Below are 15,817 nucleotides of genomic sequence, written 5' to 3'. Positions count from 1 at the left end.
GCATTTAACTGCCTGTACTGCAGATAATTTTGTCTCTGAAATGCACTCGGCTCAATCTGTGGTGCTTTCCTCCCCCCCCCCCCCCCCCCCCCCCAACCCTATGCAATGCAGGCGCAGTATGCGGAACTTCGCTCTGTAAGGCAGGCACATTCTATTGCAAATTCTCTCCATTATGCAAAATGGCACGATTCATGGCAGTCATCCCCATGGAATACAGGCGCAGTCTACTGCAATTCACACTAAAGTCAGAAACAATCTAAGCTCTCGCCGACCAACATTCATGCACAGTTCACTGTGGTAGGGCATACTTCGGTTCAAGCACAAATTGTTTCTAATCTCTGCGGTATTGGCCAAGTGGAACATTAGGTATGAAGTTTAATACAAACACCAGCAATGTTTTATACATTCGTTTCTTCCCAAATCTTACCTACGATCTGATTTGACGGGGAGTGCGAGCCCCGGAGATGACCATGCAAGCCTTATTTCAAGATTTATTTGACCTCCAGTAAACCCCGGTGGTGTTTGAGGTTGCACGCCACTATTCAGTCCCTTTTAAAGAGTGCCCAGCGAGAGCTCCGCGTTTAACAATAAACACGAAAGGCGTGAACTGACCCACACAGTCCCGAACGTGCCAGTGGCCCCGAGAGAGCGACGCGAGGTCAAGCCTAGACCAGAGCGCGTGGGCAGCAGCCCCTTCACACCAGTACAATAAACCAGACCGTGGTGGTGGCTGCCGACCCCGCCCCGCCCAAACACCACGCAGACCCATCCCCCACATAGTAAAAAAAACACAACCCTATGGAACGCATCGCCTTGAACAGTTGGCAAGGTTGGTAAAGAGTCCTTGTTTGAAATCTACTGAAAGGGGCTAACATGCTTACTCTGTGCAGCTGTGAAGACGACAAACTGCGTATCGCATGAAACAGCGAAACAAAGCGCCCCAAAACTGCCTAAGACACGTGGGTGAAGCCCGCTCACCAGTACTCGGCAGGAGTAAAGCAAAAGGCGACCACGCAGAACTAAGCGATCCAAAGCAACCCATAGCAAGGAGAACATTTCACCAGCAAGCCACGTGCGGGTGAAACAGAGCAGCCTGGGCGCACAAACACCGAGGTACACTGGGAGGCAAGGTACAGGATCGCACTGAAGCGCCTCTGGTACACAGCACGCAAGGGAAAGCAAACATGCAGTGCGTGAACCTGCACAGGAGGTTACGAGCAACTAACCTAAGTGTACACGGCATGGTGACAGGCAGTGTAGTGGGGCTCTCATGGCGTGACAGCAACTCACCCAGGCGCCCCCAGCATATTAAGATGCAGTAAGGGTCGTGATGGGGTGAGAAAGGTCAATAGAGTGAAGTGCGTACAGCAAGAGTAAGAACAGTGATCGTTACATGAAGAGGTACAGCAATGCACGCAAGTGGGTGCAGCTGATAAACAAGGAGTAAGGCTCATTAAAAAAGTGAGGTACAGCAGTGCACTCAAGTGCACAGCGCTAGTATACAAGGAGTGAGGAACAGTGAAGGGTGAGGTACCGTTCAACAGTGCACTCAAGTTCTCGCACACAGGGAATGAGCATCACGTACAGATATGTACAGAAACCATACGTACAGGGGACACTTTGGTATATGCTAGAATCGCACAGGGAGAGAAAGGATCGCGATCACATACATTGGCTTACAGCACAGTGTTCACGAAAGAACAGGACACAGAGAAGCGCCGTGTGATGTATTGTGACAGGTGGATGGTGTTGTACACAACCACCCGGAGGGGGTGGCTTCAGCAGAAGGCGCGCAGAGCCAGGCGGCTAGCAGCATGCCCGGGGAGGCTGGTGGCATGCGGAATACCAGGAGCCTCGACGACTATTCCTCCTTCCACCCCCACCACTCTGCAAACCTTCCCTTTTCCGAGCAAGGGCAGCAGTAAGTTACTGCACTGCCGGGGGGGGGGGGGGGGGGGCTGGGGGGGGGGGGGCAATAACAAAAACACACACAACCGTATTACTTAATGCTACGTATGAACAAGAATGGCAGAGAACAGCATGCGGGTTTGGGGGGTGGTCAGAGGGCACACGAGGCGATGACTGAGCAGCAAGGGAGGATGGTGAGATGATGGCACGCTAGACGGTTTTCGCTACGTGGGTGCACTTAGTAAGAGATGGTGCCAAGCGGTGTCAAAACCGAAACGGAGCCGGTCTGGTGGCAGTGTAGAAGGGGTGATGACTTGAGCTAAGGGAGAAGCAGTGCAGGAGGTGCCGACGGGTACAAGACTGGCAGAGGCAGGCAATGGCACATTGGTCAGGGGTAGACAAGTACAAGGGGATGGCTTTGGAGACGTGATCTGACAAAAAGGCTGACTGATGGCTGGTGGCTCTGGAATTGTTTGTAAATGCAGTCGATGGCATATTGGGAAGGGTGGATAGGTTCAAGATGACGGCTTTGGAAAGCTGATGTCACGAAGTGCTGGCACACTAAAAAAAGGTAGCAGGTGGTGGCTGTGGAGCTATGTGGTTGGAGATGTCACAGAAGAGTATGACGTGACGACAGACTGGATGTCAGGTGATGGCACAGGTGTATGCAATGGCGTTTAGTTACTGGCAGTAGACGGTACCACCGGGGAGGGGAGCCCCAGCAACGGATGGGGGAGCCCATGCTCCACACACTGCTACAGTGCTGCTGTCAACGGTCCCGGGCTCAAGGCCCGTAGAGCTGCCGCGGCCCCCCCACTCCTCAGAACCTCTGGGGCCCTGCTTCTCCCCCTCACTCAGCCCTCGTGCCTGCACGGCTCCAGCCCTGCCGCCGCCCGTGGTGCTCGGGGCACGAGTACAGGCAGCGCAGCAACTTAATTACGCAGTGACAAATGCTCAGGGCGAGGACCCGCCAAACATATCTATCCCGGGGGCGTGGGCCGCCGGCCCTGACACGAGGTGGAGGCAAACTTGTGCCAGAACCTGCGGCAACCTCAGTCCAGGGATGGGTGCATCAACCTGCAGCCGAGTCCTCTAAGCTGCCACCTCCAGGGGAGGGCAGCGGGCATCCTCCCGGGCAGCAGCCCTCGGCGCTCCCCCAGGCCCCAGCAGAGACCCTGCCTGACCGGAGGGGCAGCACTCGCCCCAGGGACAGCACCCCGGAACCTGCGGCCAGCACAGCCCGTGCTCCAGCAATCGCCCCTATCCTGCAGGAGCCTCTCACCTACCCCTGAGCGTGCTGAGGTGGCGGGCACTGCCTCCTCCGAGCACTCTGTGCCATCCTCACCCCTGGCAGATGTCCCAGGCATAGGCGGCAGCGCGGAGCCCGCGCCCGATCAAGGGAAAGCTGGGAGTGACCAAGCCTCGGAGGCGCTGCGCAGAGGGAGCCTCTCCTACCTTCGGCCACAGATCCGGGCACACGGGGTCCCTCAGCTCGGGCACAGCGCCGATTCCAGGTGTCCCGCAGGCGCCATCTTCCGGGTGTTTTTTTTTTCAGCTCCCAGTCAATTTGCATTAACCAGCACAGTCGGCTTTCACTTTCGTCCGTAGTGAAAGCTTTCTTGTCTTTATGGGGCCATGTGTTTGAAACACATGACCCCACAAAGATAAGAAAGCGTTCACGACGCACGGAAGTCAGACGAGCCCGTCCCAATGGGACGGCTCAAAGCAGAGCAAAGACGTCACCGACACCTCTTTTCCAATGGCTGGCCACCGTTTAGCATAAACTGTGACGCCAGCCAATGGAAAAGAGGGGCGGGTTTTAATGCCCCTTACAGAAAATACCACATCTCATTAAATCTCGCCAGCGAGACTGCGCATGCGCGCAGCCTACACCAGGCGAGAGCTGAAAATGTGCTTACTGGCCAAATAGTGGGAAATATCAGCACAGCGCTCCAAGTTCCTCCAAATAGCAGGTTTTATGGGATTTAAATAACATTTGCAGATTAACACATCAATACTCAAATCCACGCACACAGGGAATTTCCAAATACTCTGCAATTACAATACAGTCTCAGTATAGCCCGTGTACCAGAGTAGTTTACCCAGAATCGCAACTAACCAATGAGGAACGCATCATTCGTCTAGCCTTGCCCACAAAAGGGAACGAATAAGTGTTGTGAAAAAATCCGAGATTGCGGTTTTGCACTTTTTTTTTTTTTTTGCACTGTCAACTTTTGACAGCATCTCACATACACACCTGTTTGTGTGATTGAAGGGATATTTGCAGCCAATTGCTCCCTTAAGTGATATTTCAGGACTCTTTTATAAAATATTGGCATGTGTGCTTGATGTTGGTGACAGCCCTTCTTGAACACTGGGATGAGCAAAGCACCCTTTCGAACAACTGGAATCATCCCAACTATATCGGGGTTTATCACAAATATGGCTGCCCACTGCATTTGAGCCTTCAGAGGGTTGTATACCTAAATATCTGGACCCAAGGCATTAAATAACCTTCAGGTCATTAATGTCCCCAAATGATTGTACAGAACTACTGACTCATTACACAACCCAGGTGCACAGTGTGCTTGGCTATCTAGTGTCTAACCTTCTACACAGCCTCCCTGGACACATTCATGTGCGCAGAAGGTCACCAAATCCACCAGTTGGCCAAGTCCTGCAGACCGAAAAGCACTGTACTTGCACCTCTTCAACCTGCATCTTAGAACCATTCACAAAGTTAGCTTAAGCATACATCACCATTATGTGCACAACACTGCATTAAAACTATTTGCCTGGCTTTAGATCCTGTTGGGAAAACAATCTGTATGGTCTGGGCTGTTGACAACCAACAACCCAGCTCAACGAAAGCCACCCAAGTCCATTGGTGGATCCATCCACAGACCTAACGCATTTTTAGCAGGAGTAAACCATTTTTACTTTAACAATAATTATTTCAAACCATTAGTTAACAGATCTCTACTATTCGTACTCAGTCGAACACCTTTGATGGATTGGAAACTTAGAACTGTATTAAGAAAGCAGTGCAGTGTTGGCGCTAAGTGGCTCTGAACAAATGCCAATAACTTCACACATGAATATTAGTGGAGGGCTCATGAGATGTCGCTCCTCTAATTGTACTCCCCTAAGTCGTCCCTACAATGCAGAGAGCAAACATAGGTGCATGTGTCCTGTGTGTGAATTATCTTGTTAATAACCTGTCCTGCAGTAGCACAGTTCTGGAATTACTCATCATTGCTGGATACAATCTATCTTTTGTTAAGCAATTATTTTAATTAATAAGTGCTTACATAACCTGATTGGTTTTTTTTCTTTAGGATGGGGGTCAAAAGCATTAATTTTCAAACTGTCCTTTATTCATTAATATAATGTTTTCTTACTGTAGCCTCGGTGTCTAACTCCTCCAGCATCTAGAGACCTCCCTGTATGGTGAGCGCATGATGGTCATAATTCATTCCACTGATGTACCTATTTGTCCTAAGTGGTAGTCCTGTTTCTTGTGATGTCACCCACAGTGTCTGGCCAATGATGTGCATTATTTTGGGTGGTGATTTATCCTTTCAAAACAGTTTGAAGAAGTGTCCGGGGTACCCAGATAGCCTCACTGAATAAGCTCAGTGCTTAATGGAAAACTTCCAAATGCCAAGAATCATGAGTGCTCCTCCATACAGGGCAGCAGACTTCTGCTGCAGTGGCTTTTTTCACGTTTTCAATGTTGAGCCTGGGCATCGCATGCGCTGCTCTGCAAGCCATGCTGTATTTGAGTTTGGAATAGAAGCTCCGCCCAGATTTGTCATTGTCCTTCGTAAATGCTGGGTTCTGATTCGTTAATAGGCTTGTTAGTCTCTTATATTTATTCGTAACCTCCCACGATGACTGGCCCTTTTACTTCAGTTGTTACACGGTGAGTCTTTTTTTAGTCTGTAAGCACTATTTTCTTTAAGTAGTTTCTCCTACTGCAGGCACGACATGCTTTTCTGCAACATTCACACTTTGTAAGCAGCCTGGGACATTGGCGGGCGCTTCTTTGCATAGGTCTCGCATTTACGAGAGTTTGAGCTATTGGCATTGTACATGATAATGCCTTTTATTTGTGTTAATTATCAAAACACATAAATAAAAGGCATTGTCTGATACAATGCCAATAGCTTAAACTCTCGAAATGCGAGACCTATTGCATTGCAAATGCTTGATTTTCTTATGCAGTGATTGCTGTTTCCCTGAAACTGCAAAGGACTGTTTCATGAAGTACTATGCCTTTGCTGGGTAAGAATATAAAATGAGTTCCTAGTCATGATGCGGATTCCCCTGTGTGAAACTATTAGTCTGAAGATACTCATGCTCTTCCATTTTCTCTTCCTTAGCTCCTGTTGGGCACATGTCGAAATGGGCCCCCCTGATGCCATCCTGGGGGTGACTGAGGCCTTCAAGCGTGACACAAGCGCTAAGAAAATGAATCTCGGTGTAGGGGCATACCGGGATGACAATGGCAAGCCATTTGTACTGAGTAGTGTTCGTAAGGTAAGGCTGGCAAGTGGATGCAGTGTAGGTAATGGGCAGATATCTAAACTCTTGTCTTCCTGTGCACCATCAGACTGCTGAGTTTAGGAGGAGAGGCAGATCCTGCTAATTTTGCTGTGATTACAATTCTGTATTTGTTGATAATCTGGTTTCTGAATTGAAATAGTTCATACCAGCTTTTAATTTTCATTTTAAACTTTACAGGGTGTTGGGCTTTTCCAGGGCAGTCTACACCAACCACGTAGCATAAAGATTACTGCAAACGGTTTAGTTTTATTTTGCAACACATAATCTAGGGATCACTATGCTATTATGGTCCTCGGCTTCGAGGATTTAAAAAATAGATGAACGCTGTTTTCATTCTAGTCTTACCTGCATTCTAAAGCTCATCAGGCACATTTCTAACCCCACTAGTGTTTCCATTCCAACACTTTGTGTGTATTGTGCTGGTCAGTGATGACTTTTTCCTGCACCCTAATCTGTTTTGTTGCAGTGACAATTTACATTAAAAATGTCATTGGGTAAGTGGACAGGCCTGGGTTTCACCTTTCCCCCCTCTCAGAAAGCCAGCCTTTGGAGGTGACTGTCCAGACTGAGGGTGAGAGGCTGAAGTTTTTGAGTCTGGGTTCAACACAAGGAATGTTCTTCTGTGCTTTCAAAGTGCTCGTGGGGCTCTCCTATATGTGCTCATTCACTTTGAAGATTGGGAGGCAAAAGCGTCACTAGAACAAACTGCTCCCACTTTGAATTACCATTTTAATGTGATTTTAAGACCTAGGGGGCTTTTTCTGAGTTTGAGGGGAACAGGCCTATGATCCAGCTAGCCTGGGCTCCTTTTACCCAGCCCGGTATGATAACCCATTCTAGGACTTGACAAAATCAGCACTTATGTTTTTTTTTCAAGTGACTTGCACATGTGGACCTACTAAGTGAACAGAGATTGGTGGATATTTGATGGAAAATTTGCTTTTAATCACGAACTAGATTGATTGACCAAGAGCATGTGGGGCATGCCACTAAGTTCCATTCTGTCATGCTGCTCTCCATGTGCAGCACCTTGGATTATTTTAATGTCTGCTTCTAACTGCCTTGAATTCAGGGCAGCTGAAGTCAATGTGCTGTTAAACTGTCACTCGTTGGAAATATGGTAACCGGGTCTGTTTGTTACTTCTTGCAGGCAGAGGCTATGATGACCGCAAAGAAACTAGACAAGGAATATTTACCCATTGTCGGACTGGCAGAGTTCAACAAGGCATCTGTAGAGTTGGCACTAGGAGACGGCAGTGAGGTGGTCAACAGTGGCCGGGTATGGAAACTGAATACTGAATCACCTCATTTTATTTCCTCAGAATTGAATTAGTGAGACTTACTGTGTATGCTCTGTTAATAATCTGTACATCATAAAATGATGGCACACTTACTTGATTATAGTGAACATATATAATTTCGCTGTAAACTCAGTATATATTTCACAGAAGTATTGTGGAAAACCGTCCATGTTATGGTTTAGTTCACGTGGGCTCTCTTTCAAGGCTCCACTAATAGCACAAACATACATTCCTGATGCTGTTTCAAAAGTACATTGTTTTGTTGGAAGCTGGTCCCTTGAATGTTACCCTTCTGGGAGTGTGCAGTGAGGCAATGTGGAGTGAGCATCTTGCTCTTGGTAGCAACACAAGATGATGGACGGAGTCCTGAAACTTTTCCAACATTCACCCCAGTCACAGATCCGGGTATAATCCATTGTTCTTTTGCTCACCATGCCACACCAGTTTGGACCCAGCCATATGCTAGTCAGTCTTGACCCTGCTCCCCTTGGGAACAGTCCAGGCTGAACTGCAAAGCCAGGCCAATGTTCAACGTGCCGTCCATCATCTTTTTGTGTTGCATCTTGCTTCCATTACTGTGACTTTACTTAATCTCTTGATACAAAATGTGAATAGTATGTTTTTAGCCTATTCCATTTTCCATGATGAACGCTCTCTTTAACAGTGTGTTAGTTCATATGCGAGCCTTGCCCCTAGAGCTTTGTCATCCCCTCCTCTTCCAGCTGCATGTGTCATTCCCACTCCAGTACTTGCCTCTACTAACGAATGAAGTATGCCCTTCCGACTAGGAGTTGTGGTAGTAAAGCAAGTGTTTCAGTTTAAATGCCTGTCCCTTAGACGTGAAAATGACCCCTGCCCTAACACACAGAGGTTAATAGCCTGTAGAGCCACTACTCCAATGTCTGCTACAGTAGCATCAGCAAGCTCTGGTTAATGGACGAGAAAAACAACACAAGAGCTGGCCCTCAGGCACGTTCCTCTATTTGTGTCTTTTTACAATGTTGGGGAATATGCATGCATGTATCTCACTTTCACAGATTAGGCTGATGTGATTAGGTTTCAGTTATGAATGGTTTAATTTATCCCTGAGGGGCTGGATCGCATCCTACACACCTTTGAGCAGCTCTCAGGCCTCCGAGTGAACGCGGCCAAATCCTGTCTGTACGCCTTTGGGGGCGACGTCCAGGACCCCGGCTACTGCCTTGGAGGAGTGCGGGTTCTGTGGCAACCGGACACCTTTCGCTATCTGGGTGTCCAGATCTATCGCCGCCCGGCGGACCTAGTGGAGGGTAACCTAGGACGCGCTGTGACCGCGATCCGAACCCAGATGGCGTTTTGGAGCACGCTTACCCTTTCGGTGACTGGCCGAATAGCGCTCGTTAAAATGGTGGTACTGCCCCGTCTGCTGTACTATTTTGCCAACTTGCCGGTGTACCTGCCGGTGTCCTTCTTCGCGCCCCTCACGCGCTCCCTCCGCGACTTCATATGGGGAACGGCGCGCCACAGAGTTGCGCTGCCGAAATTGTGCCTTCCCGTGGGTGGGGGCGGGCTCGGGATGCCCTGCCTGGAGCATTACTATCTGGCCGCACAGCTGCAGTGGGTGGGTGGGTGGCTCGCTGGCTGGCTGACAGGTGTCGAGAGGATACGGCGACAGCGGAGAATCCGCCGCTGTCATTGACTGAGCTCCTCAAGATTTTCCATCCGACAACGGGAGCGCTGAAGCCTGAACCGTTGCTGTTAGTGGTGGCCTGTAAAAGCTACCGAAGAAGCCTCCGGCTGACGAGGGCCACGCTCCCATACGCCCCGGCCATCCCACTGGAGGGTTCCCCTTGTGGGCGAGACACGTTGGGAGCTGCGGAGTTACGGGATTGGCACGCGGTTGATATTCACACCATGGAGGACCTATACCATGAAGGGGGCCTCTTGCCGTTTGCGACCCTTGCAGAAGAGACGGGGCTGGCGTAGGGCCAGTTTCTCCGTCACTGGGCCCTGATAGAGACTCTGGGTCACTGGGGGGACCTGCAGGTGGAACCGGAGCAGCATTTAGTGCTGCAGTATCTCCATGTCATGGGCCGAGGAGGACACCTGATCAAGTGGTTCGCTGGGGCCTTGCGGATTCATGCGGCGCCGAGTCTGGGGACACTGCGCGAGAAGTGGGAGGGGGACCTTGCCCGCCCTATGATGGACAGGGAATGGGAGGGAGCGCTGAGGGGGCCGAGGAGGGTGCCCCGAAATATGAGATTCCGTCAAATACAGTTTTTTGTCCTACACAGGGCCTACCTCACACCGGGTGCCATTAATAAGTATTTTTGCAGAACGGATGCGTGCTGCCCCCGTTGTGCGATGCCTGGCGCCGACCTGATCCACATGCTGTGGGGCTGCCCCACATTGCAGATATACTGGCAGGCGATACATGGGGAACTCCGCAGGTGTACGGGCCGGGAGATTCCATCTGAGTGGCCCACATACCTGCTGCATCTCTTTCCTTGACCGCCACCGGCTAAGGTGGCCTGTCGTTTCCTTGATCTGGGTATAATAGTGGCTAAGCGGCTCATCACCAAGCGCTGGAAGGCAGATACCGCACCGCATGTGCGAGCGTGGCGTAGCTCTTTTATGGTGTGGGCAAAGGCAGAAGAGGTGGCGCTTCGGCGGGAAGAGACACTGGGCCTTAGGACGACGCCCGTCGCCGCCCAGTGGGGGGAAATGAGGCAGACCCTGTCACAATCGGAGGAGGTGGCCCCGGGGGAGGGCACTGCTGCGCTGTAGGAGCCGCGTTAGGCGATGGGGCACTGTTCACCTGGTAGAGACTCCGCGCTGGTGGGTGCGACTGGCTGGCTGGCGAAGATAGTGCAAGCTGCAGATTGGATATCAGCGCCTGATCCCTTTTGAGTGGTGGGGGCCAGGGAGGGTGGAGCCTGACGGGAGAGGGGTCAGCGGAGCGGGGGCCGACTAGACTAGAAGACGCAAGCTGCTGTTGTACATTGTTTTAGTTGTTAGATTGTTGGAAGGACAGCTGCCCAGCTACAGAATGGGAAGTATAGCACTGTTTGTATAACTATTCGGGGAAGCACTGAGAATAGCACACAATTGGCATCGACGCTGGTGAGCGGATGCTCTCCACTAGGGCTGGGGCCATAACGAAACGAATGGAGATGGATTTACTTATCACCCAATAGGTTATACTTTGGGACACATCCGGTTACAGTACACCTAACGTAACGCACCATGTTTGTATCAGTTATACATTGACGCCTGACTTCAAGATTTATGTAACAATGCTATTTGATGAAGTATGATGTATTGTGTGGTTTTACCTGCAACGAAAATTCTAATAAACAGATTCCTAAATAAATGAATGGTTTAATTTAAAGCAGACCGTCTTATTGTTTGGTTAATTGCTTTTTTTGTGGGACTTTGATAAGTGATTTGACTTTATCTTGAATTCGGCTAGTCAAGTTTTTACAAATTTAAAGCTTAATAGCTTTCTACATTTGATTCAGAAACGTTCTGCACACCGAATCATGTCCAGGGGATTAAAATTGATAAATGTACCACCTATTGCAAACCTAATTCATTACTTGTCTACTTTGAAGCGATATTCAGTGCTGCATCTTGGAAACGTAAAGCCTTTTTCAACTTTTTTGAAAAACCATTTTTTTGTGAGCTACTACATGAATGCCACTTATAGCTGAAGGTGGGAGCAAAATGTGCCTAGCTATTAAAGATCAATGTAAAATATGCCCTGAATGTGTCAGAGGAGGGGATAAGTGAGCGGTGTGTTGGAATCTCTCCCCCCCCCCCCCCCTTCCCCAAGACAATTTTCAATTCGCATGACGAAGGAAGTAGGCTCCCTAAGTGGCAACAGCCTCAAGTCCCACCTGAAATCTTTCAAACAAAGACAAGTCTCATTCCTTTTCTGTACAAAAGATTTTGCATGATAATATGCGAAAAGTGTTGTTCTTGATGCTTTATCTAATGTGCTGCAAGCGATAGTGCAGTTCATTGTATATCTACAACAGAAGTTGACTGTTGAACCAAGACCTCAAAGAAAAAAATGAAGGATGGGTTTTTTTCTGGCTGAAGGCTTCACAGCGTCTCTGATAGCAACCAAGACCACTTGCTGATAATTGTTATCTGTATAAACATCTTACCTAAACAAAATTTGCTTTTCAGTTTACCTTGAACAGTTGCCCCAATCCAAGTCCCTGAAACTCGCCTAACCTTAAAGGATGTGATCTTTATGGCAACAATTCTACAGTTGATGTCACTTAAGTTATCGTGTCTGTGAAACCTTGCAGCACTGAGACCTCGTTGATATTTTACTTTGACCCCTGCCGTCATTACAAGTTATGTTATTTTTGAGGTGTGCATATCCTGACTAGCAGGCCTACCTGTGTCTTGAAGTAAACTTTGTGCTACAGTTTCTAATGAATTTGTATTTATCCCTTCACAGTACATGACTGTGCAGAGCATCTCTGGCACAGGGTCGTTGCGCATCGGAGCAAGTTTATTGGTGAGTGGCATTTGACTTTCTATGTGCAACTGGTTTCGAAGTATTGGAGGAGGGAGGCAACCATTGAGTTCTGTTTTGCTTTGATTTCTTTTTTTATGTTTCTATATATTTTTAGATGTACTTAAAATGTGTTGACTTCAGTGCACCACATCACAGTATACCAAACCATGCTACAAAGTTCTGTGACCGGAGAAACACTGGTGCAGAGAACTGGAGAGGCATGTAAAAAGAGCCTTTAGGACAGGGAGTCATTGGGACTGAGGGAGGTGCAGGGCTTTAGAGAGACCCTGGGACCGAGGAATGACAGGGCAGATGATGGTCAAGACATAGCTGGGGAAGCACAGAGTGGCAGGATACTAGTAATAAAACAATTTACTCCATACCAAAAGCATTCCCTGCTGATTTGCAATCTCTGCACAATAAATACTAACTGATGAAATTGCAAATAACGAATTGCTTACACAGAGGTTTGCTGCAGCCCTCTGGCTCTACAGATAACCCTTTTTTAGCTAAAAAAAAGTTACATGTGGAGAACACTGGTGGGAAATCGGATAAGAAACATGGCTCACAGTACTTGCACTTTAAATAAAACTCACTCCCCAATCGCTATACACGGCCAAACCTTCACCCCTTTATTTATCACTTACTCGTTCTGGTGATGGTCTAGGTAACCACCCCTCTCCTGGACTTCAGTGGCAAATGCCACCAATTGCAGACCTGAGTCTGCCATTTGTGAACCTGAAAGTGCCAAAATACGAATAAATTGAGCGATGTTATTTAACATTACTCATCCAAGAATATGCTCCACTTCCCTAAACGTGTGCAACATTCCATTGTACACTGCGGTATTAATCCCCCATAGCTAATGAACTCTGACTTTCCTTAATGGGTGTAGGATATGTTTTCTCATATAGAGCTGGAACAATACTTAACAATATAAAAAAGACCAAACCGAGTGCTTGCTAAAGGCTATTTATGAAGAATCAAATATATGTAGGTCATAACTCCCACTGATGTTCACTTGCATACAACTGAAAGGCTTATGTTATTAATTTAACAATGACGCACTACTTGGAGTGTATGTATTTGTGACAGCAGGGACAGGCTAGATAAGTTAATTCCTGGTAGGTGAAAGTGCCTCTCCAGATAGATGCTTTATGCCACCCCACCCTCTTAAAAACCTTTTCACACCTCTAGTCGACAGTCAGAACTCGTGATCTCAAAATCCTATCCTACACAGACTATACCGAGCTCATCCTCTCGCTCTCAGCAGACCCCACCACCACGAAGACCAATTTTAACAAGTGCATGAAGAATATCGCCGATTGGATGAAAGTCAGCTGTCTGAAACTAAACATTGACAAGACCGAAGTGCTGATCTTTGGCAACACTTCCCTCTGGAACGACAGCTGGTGGCCCGCTCAACTCTGATCCTACCACGCCCACGTCTTCATTGTCCTGGACAGAACTCTTACCATGTAACGACAGGTCAATGCGTTCTCCTCCGCTTTCTTCCACACTCTCCGCATTCTCTGAAGAATCTTCAAATGGCTCCACACCGGCACAAAACAATCCATCACTCAAACCCTAATCACCAGCCAACTGGACTACTGCAGCACACTGTATGCAGGAACCAACACTAAACTCATGAGAAGACTCCAGACAATACAGAACTCAGTAGCGAGACTCATTCTCAACCTGCCCAAACAAACCCACATCACCCCACACCTCGAACCTCCACTGGCTCCCCGTCCAGAAAAGATGCCAATTCAAGATATTGACGCACACCTTCAAAGTCCTCCACAGCCAAGGGCCAGCGTGCTTGAACCACTGCCTGAATTTCCACCAACCATCTAGGGACCTTTGCTCTGCTTCCCTCGCGCACACCGCACGTCCACTGAAGCCACAGCAGAGGCCGTTCCGTCTCTTACCTCGCCGCCAAGTCCTGGAATGCCCTCCTCCACCTCCGGACATCACAATCACTGGCGAAATTTAGGAAGAGACTTAAGACCAGGCATTTCGACTGAGCCCAGCAACTTAGCGCCTGGTTACCTTCTCGGGTGATTAGCAGACCCTTACAAATACTGATTGATATGCCGCAGAGACCATTGTGGGGATGGAGTCGCAAAGATGGTTGCTCTGTACTGTGTTTTATCCTCTGAATTGTACACCTTACCATCGCGGAAACTGCACTTGTGTGGATGGTGGTGCTGTTAAGACCTTTTTAACGCAAGGTATGGTGGTGGGGGGGTATGGGGTTGGTGTTTCCGTTGATACCATGTACTAGTAGCCTTTTCTTTATAACCAATGCAGTATATCTTATGACGTCTACTCAGTCCAGGGGTGAAATAAAATGGTCCATGATAGTGAACACCACATAGCTGCAAGAGAGAAACAAAACATTGTTTCTGTGTCTTAGGGGTAAACAAAATGGGACGTATCGGACTAGGAAAGTGAAGGTTTCTTTTTTTTTTTTTTATTTAAAAAAAAAAAAATGTATGGGACAATGAAGTGTCCTGCTACCCAGAAACTGAACAGGAAGCACTCCCACAGCATGAGGGGAATAGGTATGGAAGACCAGTCCGTACAGGGCTGCACAGCAGAGATGAGTTGTCTCAATGAGTACAGAAGATTCTCTGGGGTTGGATAAGGTACTTTGTTCACTGTCCTGATTTCACACCAAACAATGAGGATATTAAAACTAATTACAGGTGAGGTCTTGTGTTGAACTAGGGTACTTGTTTTCTGAAACAACGTATTTGTTGAGGTTCCATACTAAAATCCTGCTAGTCGGTTTGGTGTCTGTGGATCTCTGGATAAACTGTACAGTGCACTATTTAAAAGTTCTACATTTGCATTTCTCTCTGCATCAGAGGGTAGTCTTATGCTGAGTTTGTGTGCTCTGCAGACAAATGCATTTTTTTTTCTTGTTTGCTGTAAGAAAGCCAGATATAAATGTAGATTGCAGATCAGGACTTAATGATTTTGTGGGTAAACCTACATTAATTTCAAAATAAACTTGCCTAGCTAAAGAATGGCAGTCTTGAGCGTGCTGATAATTCAAAACCTAATAAATCTGTAATGCCCCTTTTATGTTAGAACCTGTATCGACTGTTGTTGAACGTGTGTAAAAGGAATTAATGTATCAGAGTTTTGGGTGGCCCCTGCGCTTGGGCTATGAGAACCACAAACATTAATCAGTCTTTTACCAAGCAGTTTATATCCAGTAACTTAAATTAGGATTGTCTCATTTGCTTAGGAAACCTAGTCTGATCCCTGTAAACTATTTTCCGTTTGTGTGTGCCCTATTCAGAGTACACGTCCTGGAGAAAATTTGCCACATCTCAGATCACTAACCAACTGGAATTTCATAAACTGCTAAGAAGCACAGCACATTGTCTGTTTTTAGGCCAGACAAGACAGTGACCACTTACTGGTTGGGCTTGGGTGTCTCTTGGAAGTGGTGAGTAAAGGTGAAGCAGCACTATTGGTGCTGCCAATCTCTACACACACTCAGTCTCGTTAT

General features: G+C 47.8%; 1 protein-coding gene across 1 annotated transcript in view; it reads left to right on the top strand.

The window, feature by feature from the left end:
* Nucleotides 1-15,817, top strand: part of GOT2 (glutamic-oxaloacetic transaminase 2) — a 138,239-nt gene that overhangs the window by 51,770 nt on the left and 70,652 nt on the right. The window contains exons 2-4 of the mRNA XM_085638202.1: nt 6,294-6,450; nt 7,628-7,756; nt 12,232-12,291. Of these exons, the coding sequence (XP_085494328.1) occupies nt 6,294-6,450; nt 7,628-7,756; nt 12,232-12,291 (346 nt within the window). The remainder of the gene's footprint in view (nt 1-6,293; nt 6,451-7,627; nt 7,757-12,231; nt 12,292-15,817) is intronic.

The sequence above is a fragment of the Triturus cristatus genome, chromosome 12 (genome assembly GCF_964204655.1).
Source record: "Triturus cristatus chromosome 12, aTriCri1.1, whole genome shotgun sequence".
Classification (NCBI taxonomy): domain Eukaryota; kingdom Metazoa; phylum Chordata; class Amphibia; order Caudata; family Salamandridae; genus Triturus; species Triturus cristatus.
This window is presented reverse-complemented; position numbering and strand designations above follow the sequence as displayed.